Genomic DNA, 18,150 nt, shown 5'->3' on the forward strand with positions numbered 1-18,150 from the left:
ATCTGAATGCACGGGAAGAAACAGGTAGATTTAGCGATTTCGACAAGTCTACCTTGAACTTTTGCTTTAAGTAGCGCATAGACGCTCTTGTTTGTATATTAAATGTGTTTTTTTTGGTTCGCTATTATCATCATTTCGAATCTTTTTAGTATCACTTTTCATGAACTTTGATAATGAATCCATGAATAACACGATATATAGACAATATAGACGCCCTTGTTTGAATTGAAACAATTGGAGATTAGTCTGACTTTGGATGCACGGAAAACATCTTTGGATCTACTTTGAACTTCTGCTTGAAGAATAAGCTTTTAGACGTCCGTCTTTGTAAATCGAATTGAAATCTTTAAGATCGCTATCAACCAGTATTATTTTGAATCTTTTAATAATCGCTTTCCGCGAACTATGATAATGAATCCCAGAATAACCGATTAAATGTATCAACATAGACGCCCTTGTTTGAAGATTATTTTATCAGTGGATGACGGAAAGAATCTGGAAGTTTTTGATTCTTCCTTGAATTTCAGCTTGTAGAATAAGCGCATAGACGCCCTTGTTTATAAATCAAATTGGCATCTTTTAGTTTGTTTTTAACCAATTTTATTTTGAATCTTTTGAATATCCCTTTCCAAAAACTAAGATAATGAAACGCAGAATAACCGTTAACATTTATCAACATAGACGCCCTTGTTCGAATCGAAACAATTGAAAGTTCTATATTTTTTGAAACATGGATTTGTTTCTGTAGGTTTGGTTTTTCGAAAATGCTTTTGGTTCTGCCTTGGACATCTGCTTGAACAACCAGCGTATAGACGCCCTTGTGTGTATATCAAATTGGGGTCTTTTAGCCAGCTACACTCAGTTTTATTTTGAGTCTTTCAAGAATCACTTTCCAAGTCCTTTGGCAATGAATCTCAAAGTAAATAGCTTCAATTGGTCAACATAGACGCCCTTGTTCGACACAAATATGTTGAAGATTCTTTCGAAGAAAAATTACAGTAATTTTTCCGTGCATCACCATCGCGAGGGTGGTATATCTCAAAAAACCTGATTGCCACTTGTTGCCGAGTGCTTTGTACCACCTCCTCTAGTAGACTCAACGCGAGAGTCGGTCGCTTTCCGGAAGTGCTGCAGATGGTGGTGCGTAGCGGAAAGGTTGAATCGCGCGCACTTTCGGCGATTGGAAGGTGATAATTACATTTCTTGCGCGAAAGCAAACCGATTCAGTTTCTCCGTTCATGGGTTGTGTGTGTGATAATCGATTCCGTAACATATGCTTCCCCGGGGGGATAACACCATTCAGGGAGTCAATTGCCGGCGAAGTTCGATGACTCACGCCTCTCTCCAGAATGACCCGCTGGGAATTCTAACGGAACTCGCAGCTCCGCTTATCTGTGATCTGTGTGCTACTCTTCGGCGCATGAATGAATCGTCGACGTCTGTGGTGGTGGTATCTCGAAGGTCTTCCCTCTAGGTCATCGCTTGCTGACGTCAAAACCAGCCGGCGAAACGAGTGCGTCACAGGCAGAGAGAAGGGAACTCTCCGTGACGTCTGCCTGAATCAAGTCGTACGGCGTACAAATTATGACAGATTATGGAGCGCTTTTCCGAGACGCGTTGGAGAGACCGGGCAGCTTCCTTCCAGCTGGACGGCGGCGGCGAGCTTCGGAACCAAACACAAACCCCGGAATAATGGGATAAAAATAGATATCTGCCAGCTGGACTTGCGGAGGTCGAGGGCACGTGTTTTTGGTGCGTGGGTGTTTGCGCCATTTGTTGCACGAGGATTTCCCTGGAGAGGGTTGGAGCAGATCTTGGGAGGGTGACGGAAGAGAGGATGCTAATGAGTTTGATAATCACGACTTGGGCGAAGGAGACGACAGCGTTGGCTTCGCCGTCTTTGCATAAATGCTAATCGAGAGCGTCCTAAGTATAGCAGCGCACGGGGGGTTATTTTTGTACGGCACGGTTCCTGTTTGCGATGCAGACTTTGGACGCTTTCGCGTTGCTTGTACGCGGATGCAGTCGTCGGATGTGTGCGATTGAAGGTATTGCCTTGAACTTGGAAAATGACGGATACAGTTCAAGGGAATAGCTCAATTGATACAAGGAATGCAGACGGAATCTCTTCGTTTTAATACAATTGGATTCTCGGAGATATCCAAGAGTTATTGGGTTTAGAGTTCTCAGTTCACTGAAGCTACTCGAAATTGGCAGCCGTTGATCTAGTTGACGTTCATCTGTAGACTCCACAGAGTTGGGAGAAGTCCAAGTACGAATGAATAACCTATTGATCAACCTAGTATGATTTACTGAAGCTACTGAAACTATTCCACCTTCAAGATCATCGATACAGGCTTAGATTTTCCATAAAACTGGGAAAGGCGATTTTCAAGGTGCACTCACAGAGTAATCCAGAGGGAGCACTGGCATTTAATTTATGGTTGCGTTACGCGGTACATCGTGGTACATCGCCCCTTCAGCAAAATTTCGCTTGTCGTAACCTTATGAGCCAACTGACGTTCAATGCGTTACATTTTTTTCACAGCGATCTAGTCGGCTAGATGATATTGGAAAGTTGTCAAAAAAAATTCACATTCCAAATATCACTCCTAAATATTGAATTGAATAAATTGATAATTTGGAACGAAATGAAAAAGAACGTCGAAAAGATTTACCTGAAAACTCTCTTTACAATAAAGTGTGAGATTATTTTGCTGGAAGTGCTCTTACCTGTTACGGTGCACCAACCGATTGAAGTCGAATTTTCTACTTGTGACCGAACGCTGTGTTGCAATTTTGCGTGGCTTATTATCAGAATCGGCAAATACTGGGGTTTACTCGAGGGTTTACTTGATAGTTTCTTGCCGAGCCGAAACAGCGTTTATGACTGAAAGGCTCGTTAATTAATTTCAGCATTTTTTGGCGAACAACGTCAAGGGAACAACAAAGATATGGATTTGTTGACACAATTAATTTTGGAGGTACATTACGTTTTGTTGTGTTAAAGATTTTTTTTTTATAAATTTATAATTTTCATCTTGTCTAACTTTCCTAATTTCTGTGAATAGAAACATTGTCAGTTTTATTGACGTAAGTGACGACTGAATACAATGCTTAAGAGAAATGTATTGTTTTTCTTGTGTATTTTTGTAATTCCAATTGAAATTTTTTGTCACAACAAGACCGAAATTGATCTACGAGCATTCGAGACTCAGCTATTAATTAATTCATCGTCCATTAATTTGAGCTAACGAAGTGACTCCAGGTAGGCCCAAACACCGACAGCATTCTTCTTCTCTACATCCAATTCAAAGTATTTGATTATTCGGAAAACTGCAAACAAAGATTAAGATTTTTCTCCTAGTTCAAAATTGATTTTTTTTAATAAATTTTGAAAAAAAAAGAACACACATTTCCAACAACCATTCAAAGCTTTGCACTTGTCAAAACAAAGTCAATTAGAAAAACCCTGAGTTTACTATGATGAAATTTTTTCTTGACCAGGCTGGTAACGCTCAAAACATAACGCCACAAGCTGCTATGATTCCAAAGGGTAAACCCGTAACGGAGCCAAACATTTGAATGACTTTTGTTCGGACTGCTCGCTCTGGATTACTCTGTGGTGCACTTCTTCATAAAAACATCAAAAACTAAAGCTAGACTGGACAAAACTAGTTCATATTTGCACAGTAGATGCTGAAACACACTAGCTACAAGCTGTCAGGCCGGTTTTCCGAAAAAATGAAACATTTTCGAGAAACCTCAATTTGACTGAAAAAAATTGAGGGAAGCCCTTAGCCCTTAAGTACACGATATCCCAAGTAACAATTTAAGTTTTAATTCACTCTGGAAGTATATTTTAAGAGTCTCTGGAAAGATTCGAGCAAAAAACCGCTTTATCCTGAAAGCAGCAATAAAGAAGAGTTAAAGCCGCATTAAGTGTAAAATGGACCATTTTAGGAGGTTGTCAAGAGCGTATTTCAGGAGAGTTCTAGAGTCAAACAGTATTGCTGTTGATTTTTAACGGACTCTCCAGATACTCTCAAGAGATCTAATAGAACTTATTCTAAAGCTAATCAAACTCATAGCTTTATTGAAGATCTCTTGGTAGCCGCAATAAAACATAATTTAAACTTGTTTATTCTTGATCAGGATAAATTATATTTTATCAAGAAAATATGGGTGCAAGATTTATTTTATTAAATCCAACTATTCTTTGAAACTTTAAACGACAAATGGCTAACTTTATTCGGTGACAAGAATATAATAATTATATAAATAAGTGTTTGATTATCGATCCAATCATATCGAGAATATCCTGCCATTAAAATTTCACCAATCAATTTCTAGCGATACCTCGAAAAAATAGACACCGAATACATTATTTTATCAGAATAACTCTCACTTTTCTTAAAATTGAAGCAAACTTTTCTTGTTTAGCTATAAACATCATCATGGCGTCCATCTAGGTCGCTATTTTTTCATTTAAACATGGCGAAATTCGTTAAATCTATTTGTTCTTACTTGAAGCTTTTAGAAAAACATCTTTTCTGGAGATGCTCTCGATCAAGAACAACGTTTCTTGAAAAGCTCTTGTTTAAGGTTAATCAAGGGGTTCTAGACTGAAGTGAGCTTTGATATAGTTTTAACCCAGAGTAAAATGCACAATACTGCGACCGTTAGTCCACTGGATCCAAAAAACCATGTGTTGGTACATTTTCGTCATTTTCGTAAATTACGAATAGCGAGTTTTCGTCATATTTGAATAAAACTAGGATTGCGTTCAGTTTACCGTTCTTTATTTATTTATAACAACAGATAAGAATGCTTGTCACTTTTTCACATAATGATGCGGAAACGTCTTCCAATTTTCAATGCCGGAAGCTTAGAAAGAAGCACAACACTAACTTCTTTGTTCACCGAACGAATCTAAATTTGACACAATTTAATCATTAACTCACATAAAAATTACGTACGCAGTATACACTTTTTGCTTAATAAATTAAATAAATGAGCTTTCCCGGAACTTTGGAAACGTCCGATCTTCTTTGCTGCTAAAAATATACTGAGTTTGACATTTGAAAGGTCAAGACAAAAAGATTTCGAATAAAGCTTTCCCTAAACAACTTGGTTTTAATACTGATATGGTGAAGTCAATTTGTTCTGGGAATATCTTCTTCAAGATAACTGTAAGTACATAAAAAAGAGATTAATAAAACTTTGCTGCATGTTCTTCAAGAACTTTTCGAGATTTTTTCAAGATATTTCTAGAACAGTATTTTGCTAAGACCAAAAAGACTTGATAGAAGCTTTTACAAAAGCAAGACGCTTTTATCAAATGTTTTATAAAAACTGATAAAACTTAGAAGCATTTGGCTTGCTACTTGGGATATATAGGTAGAAGGTAGTACAGTTCTGGAATGAACTGTTATCAGTTGTAATTCTACAAAGATTTACAGTATATCTTTGTGCAGCTGTAATTTTTATGCTGACCATAAAGACAAGACAGCAAAACCTCCGGAAATCCGGGACTTCCCCGTCACCGCGCGCAGATCACCCTCTTCAATCAACAATTACTCGCCATCAACCCTAAGCAGTGGCAAGTGCACATCCACTAACCTCCTCCAAAACGGGTTGAAACCGGCTTGGCCCAATCTCTGCGGCTTTCCCATGGTAGATACCTCAGCGGAGATCTTCAAGTGCTTTTGAAGACCCCGAAAAAAAAACGCAGTCGCTCATCTTCCAGCGACCTGACCGTTGTTGTTGTTTTGCATCGCACGTCCTCGTGTCAGGTTGTTGTTGTTGTCGTGCAGCCGAGATAGTCGTGGCATTCCGCACATGACTTGGACGTCGTCGTCGAAAGAGAAAACTGTGCGAGTGTCTGTAAACAAACAATTTCAAGTGTGGGGTGGCTCACGTTTCAAGTGTTCAACTATGGAGCTCGCACAGCTGTTTCGCGACGAGACCGGTCGAGAGAGGAAGTTGCCATTTTTTGGCAAGGTAATTGCACTTGTTTGGAAAGTGACTGCAGGAAGTTGTGGCGTCGTCTCTAAGTGGTTAGGTCGTTGTAAGATCTTCAGAAGCTGGAGTTGGAGTCACTGAAAAAGATGGCCGTAGAAGTCATGTTCTAGAACGGTATTTTAGTGTATTACCATCTGAAGATCTGAAGATTAAAGCAAACCCTAAACTCGAGTCGTTGAAACGTCATTCGACGACATGACCAAGCTGGAGACACAGTCGTATAAGTCGGACAACGTGGTCTACTTAGCGATGCGGCCAACTGTGTACTATTTACAAAGTAGTCGCTCATTACTGTGTGATCCCCCGTTATAACTGCACACTTGGTCAGCGTAGTCTCGTCGTCGTCGTCCAAGAGTGCCTCTATCTGGAACGACCTGATGCTGATTGGGGCAGCGGTGATTGTTGTGCACTTTTATGACCGCTTCGTTATCGCGCGATAGGCTTCTCGGGATGTGGGAGACAGGTCGCCACACGAAGAAGCGCCCCATACAATAAAAGTGAATGCATCGGCGGTCATCTGCGCGCCCGTGTAATGAGCTATTGAACGCATCGCAAATGCGCGTTGTGTTTGCAAAAAGACGACAACACACAGGGGTACTAAAAGTGGCTGGTCAGCAAACGCAACGCAGCACTCTGTCGTACAAGCGAGCGCATCCGCTGAAGGCAGAGAGAAAAAAAAGTTGTTTTGAAGAAGCGAAAGTTGTTTTGATTTCTATTTATAGGCCTAGACGCGCGCGGTGGTCGGATCGGCGGGGGTATATCGGATGACAGTGCGGCGACAATTGCCGCAAGTCGCAGTGTCGTGGCTAGAAATGCAATGCGCGCATCTTCCTTTCCGAGTGGTTACCGGTTGGGAGTATGGAGGGAGTTGGGGGAGGTTCGGTATTATAACCATGTCACGCGTTGTGGAATTCGAAAGAGAAAGAGTATGCGGCAAAAAAAGTGAAACATTGTATGGGAATTACTTGGACGTTGGTACTGGAACGTGTGCTGTTTTGACTGGACAAAGTTGGACGAAATAGCCAGTTTTATGCGCTAGCAAACATGAAAAACACATAAACAAAAATGATAATTCTAATTTTAATCTGATAACCCTATTAGAAGTTATCCCTAATTCGGAATGTTTGGAACGGTATGTCCACGCATCCTTCCTCTCCTTCCCAGTAAATTTTGTAAAATGAGGGATCCCATTACAGAATCTTCTCTACGGCTAATTCAATGCAGTAGGTCTGGCCAATTAAATGAGTTCAATTCAGGGTGGCCACTCAAGTCGGGAAATTAAAAATGTCGGAAAAGAACGAAATTTTCAAAAATTCTGAAAAAAGGCGTGAATTAAATAAAATTGTTTAAAATTTTCTTTCAAAGTGTTGGAAAATAGTTTGAAATCTAAAATATACCTACTTTTTGGAACATATTTTTTCAACAATTTTACAGTTTTTCTTGAGAATATGTTTTTATAATTGAGTTTCTGTCGCGGTTGAAGTGATTTAATTCAGATAATCCTTTTTCAATCTATAAAAAGTTGAGCAATTTTAATTTAGCCGATTATCAGAACAAATTAATAGAAATTTTTTTTCAACTTTTTGAATGTAATTTATTAATTTTGTGATGAAACATTTCTTAAATTTATATTATAAATACAACAAATTTTAGGAGTCAAAAGTGTTAAGCCTTCTTTTCAATTTCATGGGCTAGATTAGTTATTTGATACTAATTTTTTTGTTATGTGTTATTTTGTAATAATTTGATACTATTTTTTTGTTATTCGATATTCGTTTAATTAATCATTTTCAATTACTTTTTCTAGGATTTTGATTCCATTTCCTATATTGGAAATTTCAAATATTGGAGAACGATCAAATTAAAATTTAAAAAATAATGAATGTTTAAAATTTGTATTAGGTAGAATCATATGTTTTGGCCACGGATAAAAAGGTTTGCAGAAACCGTTAGAACAAAAATGTGCAAATTACGCATAGTGAAATGCAAATTTCAGAACCCTGATGTAATTTTACATAGTTTTTAGGGAAAGTTACACTTTTCTGAAACAACATTTTTGAGGTACACAGAAAAAAGTGTAATTTTTTAAGGTTGAAATTATGGTTGGTTGAATATTACCTCATTTTTGAGTAACTTTACCGATAAAATGTGTAAAAATGTGAAACTGATGAAAATTTATCAGAAACTGATAATTTTCTGTGTAGATTCTGAATTCGATTTTTTTTTATTTACACAGAGAAAAATTATGGTAATATTCATCAGGAAATGACGAAAGATTTAGTGTCAACAAAATGTGTAATATTGCATCAGAAACCGGTGAATTATCATCAGGTACACATTTTTACACATTTTTTATGTAACATTATTCAAAAAAGGGGTAATATTCAACCTGCCAATTTTTCAACCTTCCAAAATTCAAGTTTTTCTTTCTGTGTACCTTACAAACCTAAAAAGAACCACAGAAAAAAAAAGTTGAATTTTGGAAGGTTAAATATTACATCTTTTTTTGAAAAATATTACTTAAAAAAATGTAAAAATGTGAACCTGATGAAAATTCATCAAAAATTGATGAATATTCACCAGTTCTTGATGTAATATTACAATTTTTTTTCGACACAAAATCTGTCACCATTTCCTGATGAATATTACCATAATTGTTTTTCTGTGACGTCATTGCATGTGTAATTGCTTTTTCAGAATCCAATTGCTTTTTCACACATACCTACACAGTAAAAATTGTTTAAATTTGGAAGGTGTAATATTACCTCTTTAAGGATTTCAATTTAGACTGAAAAAGCAGCAAAACACAGGAATAGTTTCTAAAAAAATTTCTAAAAAAATTAAGGGGATTTTTTTTACTTAAGTTTTAATTTTTATTTAAAAAAAACTTTCTAAGTAGATTGCAAATTATTCAGAATACAGTCCAGACTCGATTATTCGAAGGCCTTGGCAAAATTTCACGTCGGATAATGGATAGTAGAATCACGAAAAAAATTTTTTTTTGCTGTCTTATTTTTGTTTGTTGAGCTTAACTGCCCCTGATCGCATAAATGTCCCATATGCATTTTCATCGCTTTTGAGTTATTGATGCAGTTTTGTTCAAAATCGTGAGATCTTTCAGAAAAGCCTATAACATCCAGTACTTTGTTCTAGAAAACAAGAGGAAAAACAGTTTTTTCACGAAAACTTAACACGTAGCCTTATGTGTGGGACAAACTTCAAATGCGTTTTTCTCAGCTTGCTGTTTTTGCATAAGGGACATATATGCGAACATGGGCAGTTAAGTACACAGAAAAAAAAATGATGGTAATATTCATCAGGAAATGGTGACAGATTTTGTGTCAAAAAAAAAATGATTAATTTTACCCCAGAAAATGATGAGTATTCATCAGTTTTTGATGAATATTCATCAGGTTCACATTTTAACACACTCCCAAAAGAGGTTCAACCTACCAAATTTTCAACATTCCAAAATTCAACTTTTTTTTTGCTGTGTATGAGTCCTAAACTATTCTAAAGTGATTTAAAAATTTCAAATCCAAGATGGCGGCCAAAATGGCGGTGATGTAGTTTTGAAAAAATACATTTTTTTAATTTAATAGGCATTCAACAGTTCAAATTTAACTGAAATGGGGTTGCAGAACTCAAATTTGATGTTGAAAGTAAGAAATAAAAAAAATACGATTTTTTTTCGTGATTCGATTATCTGAAGTCTCATACAAACCTTCAGATAATCAAACTTCGGATAGTCGAAACTTCGGACAATCGAGGCTTCGGATAATCGAGTCTGGACCATAGTATAACGCATATTTTTGCATTTTAAATCAGATAGATACTTTTTTATTTAATTGTTCTCAATTTGTTTGATTTAAGTTTAAGCAAAAATTGTGAAACTTGACTTAGATATACCAAGTCTCAGATAATCTCTCGCATGACCTTTCAAAAACATATTTAACCTAAAAACCTAACTTTCGACCTCTACACAATTATTTTGATTTCCACTAAAAAACGAAAAACGCACGCATTTAACTTCGTTAGCTTATCTCGCGGGCTACATCAGCTGACAGCGGTTTGCTGCAGTTGGTTGGTTGTTTGGTGAGAAAACCGCAAAACCAACGTCAAAACAAAACAAAAAAGCACTGATTGCGTGCGGCGTCCCAGACGACGATGCCTCCGCCGCCGGACGCGATCGTAATCTAAATGAACCACCAAATTGAGATAAACGGCACCGAAGAGGTTATCGCAAATTGTGAAGATTTTCACTAATCTTGTGTTTTTTTCTTCTCCTCTTTGCAGCTCAAACTGGGCGGCTCGCTCAACCCGTCGATCCAGTTCGTCAACGGGCAGGGCCACCTGTCCTTTCCGTCCCACAACGGCAACAATGTGCAAAAGTTTAGCTTCTCGCTCGCGGACATCGAGGGCGGCGGCACGCTCGAGTGCGTCCAGCAGACGACCGGCCAGCCGCTGCAGAACATCGGCCACATCCAGCACAAGATGCGGATACACGCGAACGACGACGTGTACGAGACGACGCGGCACCGGATGGCCGCGGCCGAGGAGACCAAAAAGGACAAATGGTGAGTGTATACTGCTGGGGACACCTTGAACCCCCCTCCCGAGACCTGATTTCGTTGAACACCAACGACGTCTAATGATCAACTTTTAATGATATTCGCGCGATCGCGCTAACGACTCGCTAAGCCGGATCATGGCGGAAGGAAGGTGTGTTTTCTAGGTCAAGCGAATGTACCTGGCTAGACGCGAGAAAATTTCGCTCAAATTACTCAACACGGACACGATGGCGGCTGGCAGGTTTACGTCATCCCGTGTGTAGTTTTGTCGCGATCGCGATACCGGTTCGTGAGGTTCGAGGGAGAGATTGTACGCACTTCATGGTCGTCGTCGTCGTCGTCGGGACCGCTGCGTGGAATCGTCCTGTTGAAACTGCACACAACGCAAAACTTGTTTGCGCGAATTTGGGCAACCCGCCCCCCGCACAGCCAATCGATTCAACCCCAAACTTGACCCAGAAGAAGGCGAACTTTAATGGTGGTGTTTGTTTGTGTGTGTGTGAATGTGCAGAGTCAACACAAGACACAAAAAAACAAACACATTATATGTTGTCGACGACCCACCACCGAGCTGGTGCTGGTGCCAAATAGCATGCAATGATAATGACCTCGATTTGGGGTTTTTATTTGCCTGCAAGCGGCAAGCTTTTTGGCTAGCTTTTGGCAGTGTTGACGAGCGGCGCGAGATCACGTGTTGCATCACCTGACTGCCATCAGGCTAGGAATTCGTTGTTTTGTATCTACTTGCAATAATGTTACTGGTAAACTAATCGATTATGCTGTTGCCATGTCTGAAGAAGATTTGATCAGTAATATGAAATTAAGTCTTGAGAGAACTTCAACTCCCATGTTGCCCAAATTTGACAAATTTCCCCACATCGGAACATCCTCGGATGTTCGAGACCTTTCAAGGTTGTGACCAGTTCCATCAGAATGTCGATTTTCTTGGTCGGTATCGAAAATCTTGAAGTTTGATACCCAATTCCGCCAATTTGCATGCCTGGTATCGAAAATTAAGAAGTTTGTTACGCATATACAGTCGACTCTCTGGTTGTCAATATCCAAGGGACCGTCGAGGAAGAGAATCATCAGTTTACAGAACGATGCAAAATGAAGACTCGATTGGAAATATTTTTTTCTTGATACCCAGCTATGGGAGAGAATCATGGCAACGTTCATCAAACAAAAACAAACTAATGTCCTTCAAAGCTTCGTTTCGCCAAGAAAAATGTCTATGCAAGCCATGAGAAACTGAAATTATTGACAACCGAAAGAGATTTTTAAAGCAAACGGAATCCAAGGGACCGTCGAGGAAGAGATCCTTCGGGCAAGGGAAAATATCGAGGAATGAAGATAATTGAAGTATGCAGATTGAAGGGACTGAAGAATTCATCGATAGATGGAGAATTATTGATATCGAGAAGATCGACAGCCAGAGAGTCGACTGTAATTTAGTTGTAAAAGTTCGTTAAAAAAAAGTTCATTAAATAAACGTCACAAAATCAATTTTAAACGTTTCCTCAAGGAACTATTCCACTGCAGGAAATTTTGGTTGCAAACTTGTCAAACCGCAGTATTGACAGTTTTCGTCTGCCTGTGTGGATCAATCGGACCGCGCACTGGGCTCACAATCCAGAGGTCGCCGGTTTGAATCCCGAGGCGGACGCAAAAATTCTAAGTGTAAATATAGGTATTCGGTGCCCTCTCCCCGTGCCATACCTTCACACTTAGGAGACCCGGGAGGCGGAGTCTTGTCGCAAAAAGAACGATACACAACTGTGGATCCGTTAACGAAACCGCAAGGTTTAAGAGGGCCACATTATAAGGTGTTACGTCGATTCCGTTTTTCCGTTGACAGTTTACGAGTTTCACAAAAAAAAATCCCCTAATACATATGAAAAGTCGAAAAATTAAAAATACAGTCGACTCTCTGGCTGTCGATCTTCTCGATATCAATATTGCTCCATGTACCGATGAATTCTTCAGTCCCTTCAAAAGGCATACTTCGATTCTCTTCATTCCTCGATATTTTCTCTTGATTGAAGAATCTCTTCCTCGACGGTCCCTTGGATTCTGTTTGTTTTAAAAATCTCTTCCGGTTGTCAATATTTTCACTATCTCATGGCTTGCATAGACATTTTCTTTGCGAAATGAAGCTTTGAAGGGTGTTTGACATTTATTTGTTTTTGTTTTGTGGACGTTGCCATGACTCTCTCCCATAGCTGGGCGTCAGGAAAAAAATATTTTCCATCGAGTCTTCATTTTGCTTTGTTCTATAAAGTGATGTTTCTCTTCCTCGACGGTCCCTTGGATATCGACAGCCGGAGAGTCGACTGTATGTATTTTGGGAGTTCAATTCAAAGTGATAAAAAAGTCAAATAAAAAAACGGTATTTTGTCTTTTTTACTGAAAACTCCTAATCATAACCTATAATATAGATGAAGACATCAAATCGAACGAAAATACCTTCTATGATTCAGATTTTCGAATATTTACATGGTAATTTTGTATGACCATCCCGCAAAATTGTATAAATCCATGTTTGGAAAAAACTATTTATGCAAGATGGCTTCTTTTGACCTGTGAAATGCATGGGCAAAGTTTAATACAAATCTAAAAATACAAAATTAAAAATCTGGACAAGAAATTGCGTGGATTACTTTATAATTTACAGGGTGGACACTCTTATCGGAAAACCAGCAAAAAGTGTGGAATTTTTAAGGTTTTTTTTTATGTCAAAAACTCGGGAAAAGTCAGGAATCCAAAGCATCTTGTTTGGATTATTAAAATTCTAACTCTTGAAGGAAATTATATTTTTGAATAATTTTGAAATCAATTGCACCTATGGCATCTTGAACACCTATCATTAAATGTAATGTTCCTTCCAGTACTTAAATCTATTTTAGATGAAAATTGTAGTTTATGCAACAAGTTGCAAAAAGAGGATTTTTTCAGCACGAGTCGTACATTTTTTGACATAAACTTTGAAAAATATTTGCAACGGCCTAAACTTAATAAAAAAAACAGCAATTGAAAATGAAAACCTAATTTGGAAATGCCGCTCAAGTTCATCGATTATGACAACATTGCTTGAATATTTTAAAAACTATTCCAAATCGAGTCTGGCAATATTTTTTTGTAGCAAATATTCAAAAATTTAAAAAAAAATAACAAAATATGTGATAACATTAAAATTGTAAAATTTACAAAATAAATTAAAGAAATTGTCATGGCATTACACAAAAAAAAATGATGGTATTATTCATCAGGAAATGGTGACAGATTTTGTGGCAAAAAAAATGATTAATTTTACCCAAGAAAATGATAAATTTTCATCAGTTTTTGATGAATATTCATCAGGTTCACATTTTTACATATTTTTTATGTAATATTACTCAAAAAAAGAGGTTATATTCAACCTACCAAATTTTCAACATTCCAAAATTCAACTTTTTTTCTGTGTACAAACATGTTTAAAACGGTTGTCCCATCAAAAAATTCGCTTGAAATTAAGGGCAAAGCCTGAATTCTCCTTAAACTGGATTTCAACTGAATTTTTATATTGAAATACTAACAACTCCATAAATCAACATTGTTTTTTTTTTAAATAACCAAAATAAATTAACAAAAGATATTTTTATACGATTTCACAGATATTTTTTATAGAACAAAGAGAAGGGTGAACAAAAACTTTACATTGGTAGTTTTTACAATGAACCTTCAAATATTATGCATTGTTAAGCTCTAAAAAAAATTGAAAATAAATGTGTGTGATTTTAAATCATTCTTAGGGAATGCGTGCCTATTACAGTACTTGTTCGGTAGCTGGGCTGAGAATGTAGCTCAGTTACCGAATGCTGCTCGCTAATTTGGCTGAACGGAAAATGCCGAGGGAACAGTCAATGCAGTATATTTTCTTGGTAAAATATAAAAATAAAAGTTACCTAAATTTGTGTTAGAGCCATTTTTTAATTTTTTCTTAAATTGTGGCTTTCACAAAAAAATAAAAAATAGTTTTGTTTATTACACTTGATTGTTGCACCCCTCGGTCATTTCGGTTTGTTTTTGTTTTTTGACGTTTGTCGGCTTTTTAAGTGGGCTACAGCCCAGTTATCGAGTGCTCAGTTAAAAGCAGTCCAGTTAAACCACGCCCAGTTACCGTCTGACAAATTCGGAAAAAAATCTTTTTTCAGCATTTGGCCCGAATTAGATCCATCACTTGACCGGCTAGCCTGGCAGATCCTTTTTCAATTATTTTTAATAGTTTCTTAGCGTTACCATGTTACATGGATTGCTTACCAATATTGGAGATTGGATATGTTTTGGGTCCAATTGTTTACTGCTGACATCAATTGAGCGGGATCGAAGACAGCCCTTAAAAAACCAAAATAGGTGCAAAAGGTGCTTAAATAAATGTTCAGTAAGGTTGAATAGGATCACCTATCAAATCAACTTAATTCGCAAACTGTGACCGCCTGCCAATGATGGTGATTTCTGTTTCTCAAAATCCAAGCAGAAGTTCGAAGAAGCGCTTCGACAATCTGTTGCACTAGTGGCCGGCGGCGGCGGTGACTGCTCCCTGGCAAATGCCAAAAGTGCTGCAGGAAGTTGCACTTGTTGCAACTCAGCTGCTGCTGCTGTCTTTGTGCTGACCGACGGGTGTCACATTTCGCTGCACCGGCGGCACACATGCTCGGTCCTAAGAGTGGTGTTCGGTCATTTACCTGTGCGCGGTGTGGCAGTCTTGCAAGTTTGTTTTTGCGGGTCGTTTTATTTTGAGTGCAGAAAACGACACTCAAATTTGAAGATTTATCCAAATATGACCCTTTTTGAAAGGTAGTCTCGTTTTTGGGGGCCAATCTCTTTTTGCGAATTTCAGTTTAATGAAAGCCAGTTTTTGCATTTCCGGTTAGTGAGTCAAGATGGCACGACGACTTTTGGCATTTGATTTTTCGCGCGTCCGCAGAAACACACCTGCGAAATGGAAACGAAAACTAAAAAAAAAACATTATGTGTGATTTAGTTTTACGACCTGTAAACTTTTACGACTACTTTGAGCCTGTGTGCGATACACTCAGCGAAGAATTGAATAAGAAAAACAAGTTTTTTTTTTGCTGGAAGACGTGAAACCCCCGGAAGTTTGCTGTATTTCTTAAATTATTCGTATTTTTGGTTTAAAATTCTACACTGAGTTTCGCAAAACAAAACTTAATAAAGCTTAAAACCCCGCATTCGTTGATGCAGTGGTGGCCCAAGTCGTTACCTGTTCCACCTAATCAGTCACTCAACAATAAGCAAATCAAAGGCATCGTCGTAACATTTACCGGCACTTTTACACCCCACTGCACTGGCTAGGCCTGTGTCCACGATCGCACTCGAGCACTGGAGTCGTGGCGCGGCGCTAATGGCCGAAACCAATTTCTATCGAGAGTTGAACACATCCACTCACCCCATTAAAATGTAGCACAACCGCCGCCGAGGGGTCCCACAATTGTGCCGGGCTTCCCCCTGACAACAACCACTAGGACTAGCACTTGGGGTGCGCATTTCTCTTCTTTTGATCAATTTGCAGGCAAAAATGTACTCACGAAAAAAAGGTCGCCCCCTCTGCACATAGGGTAAGCGGGTTGATGTTCGGCAGTTTATTCGTTTCTTGAAAATTTTGCTCAAATTTGCAATCGCTACCCCACAGTGAGACAGGTACAAATTCCTGAACAAGTATCTCCCCTCTGAGCAGCACCTCGAGAAAAGAGAAAGAGATCAAATTATGCAACCCCGACTTGGCCGTCGTCGTCACGGTAACAGGCCACTGTGGCACGTTCCGAGATTTGCGAGATTTGCACGAGCCTTCCCCCGTCCCGCACACTGGTGTGCGAATTGTGGTCCCGGATCTCAGTTCAACAAATGTGAACGGTGAAGTAATGTCATTAGGGCGACTTTTGAGGTTAGAGCAGGTACTTGGCAGACCTACTGACCGCAAAGTTAGGAGGGTGACGAAGTTGCGATCGGAAGGTTTGCGTTCGAATCTCAAATATATCAGGGTGGTTAAACTTTCGCGATTTTCGTGGATTTGGCGCGGATTTAGTCGGCGATGGCGCGGATTTTTCGGATTTTCAAAACGGAAAAACACTATTTTAAAAATCATTCACAAATCATCTTATTTGGCTCAAAGTAAATTAAAAATTCTTTGGTAAAAAGCAAAAAGAACAATAACATAAAAATTAAAAAAACAATATTCTAAGCCTACAACAAAGTCAAAAATTTATAGCTCTCATAATATTTTTTTCAATGTTTTCTAAAGGCTGGTTATTAATCACAATGTTGAAAAAAAAAATAGAATGAACATAGTGTGTTCTGAAATCAGGGGGCAAATTTTTTTTTTCAAAAAACATCTTAATTTCAATGGAAATTAAAATGCAATCAGCTGAAAAAAACAATTTAAAATGCATTCTCCTGCGTTTAGAATCATTTTTAGAATGTTTGGATTGATTTAATAATCTTTTTAATTTTTGAAAATTTTCGATGTTTATTATCGCAAAAAGTTTTTCTTCGCTAACATTTTTGTTTTAGTCAAATCTTATTTTTTTTGAAAACTTATGATTGTAAAACATCTGAACTAGTGTAAAATGCAGTTTAAAACACTTTTTCCACGAAAATGTTGAAAACATTGCTTGTTTTTTCAATATTTTTTTTATTTTTTTTTAGAAGGCAGGTTTTTCAAAGCTTATTTTAATTTAATAAAACGATTATGATTTATATTTGAAATTAAAATCAGATTGAATCAGGAAGCGGACTACATTTTTAAATTCTTTTTTACATTTCGTTCTTTTCAATTTCTATACATGCTTCTATGCGTTTCCATGAGAACAAATGTAGTTGTATAAGTTAAAAGTTTCAATATATGCTTAAAACTTTGTTCAAATATTAATAGGCGATATTCAAAAAATCTTTTATCAGATGAAATTACAGCTAAATTTCAATATTTTATATGCTGAAACGCCATTCTAAATAAATTATATTTAAAGTTAAAACAAAATGCCCAAACAAACAAATTATTTGTTCGTTTTTCAAAAGTCAAATGAAAAGAGACAATAGTACAAACACATTTGACGTAAACAATTTATTTTACACATTTTCAATCTGAAGTTTTTAGGAATCACTGTTCGTATAAATCATAAAATATATAAATAAACTTTTTGGATAAAAGCATTTCTGGCCAACCCGGTACATGTTTTTTTTTTTCAAATATTAATGTTGAGACAAACTTAACCAGTTGAAAAATATTTTTATTCGAAATATTATTAATTTATCGCTGTCTAGTGGTATTAATTTATTTAAGTAAGGAGATTCTTTTTTTACTTTCAATAGGTTTGGATTTTTAAGCTTTTACATGATTTGCTTTCATTTGCGCAAATATTGTAAACGATTACAATTTTTCCATGAGGAGCTGGTAAAGATAATTTGTATAAAAAAGGAATTTAGAATGTATCAACAATACGTTTCATATTTTGCTGTAGAATTAACCTCTAGAATTTATCATTTCTGGCAACTTACC

At 37.4% G+C, this 18,150-nt stretch overlaps 1 protein-coding gene across 8 annotated transcripts in view; it reads left to right on the forward strand.

Annotated features, from left to right (window-relative positions):
- The window catches only part of LOC120424471 (RNA polymerase II elongation factor Ell), a 133,411-nt gene that overhangs the window by 82,349 nt on the left and 32,912 nt on the right, over positions 1–18,150 (forward strand). For all 8 annotated transcript variants that reach the window (XR_008212164.1, XM_052708356.1, XM_052708351.1 and 5 more), the window contains exon 3: positions 10,321–10,601. Coding sequence is in view for 7 of the 8 variants with exons in the window: in XM_052708356.1 (XP_052564316.1) it covers positions 10,321–10,601 (281 nt within the window). In the remaining variant the exon portion in view is untranslated. The remainder of the gene's footprint in view (positions 1–10,320; positions 10,602–18,150) is intronic.

This window comes from Culex pipiens, chromosome 2 (assembly GCF_016801865.2).
Source record: "Culex pipiens pallens isolate TS chromosome 2, TS_CPP_V2, whole genome shotgun sequence".
NCBI lineage: Eukaryota > Metazoa > Arthropoda > Insecta > Diptera > Culicidae > Culex > Culex pipiens.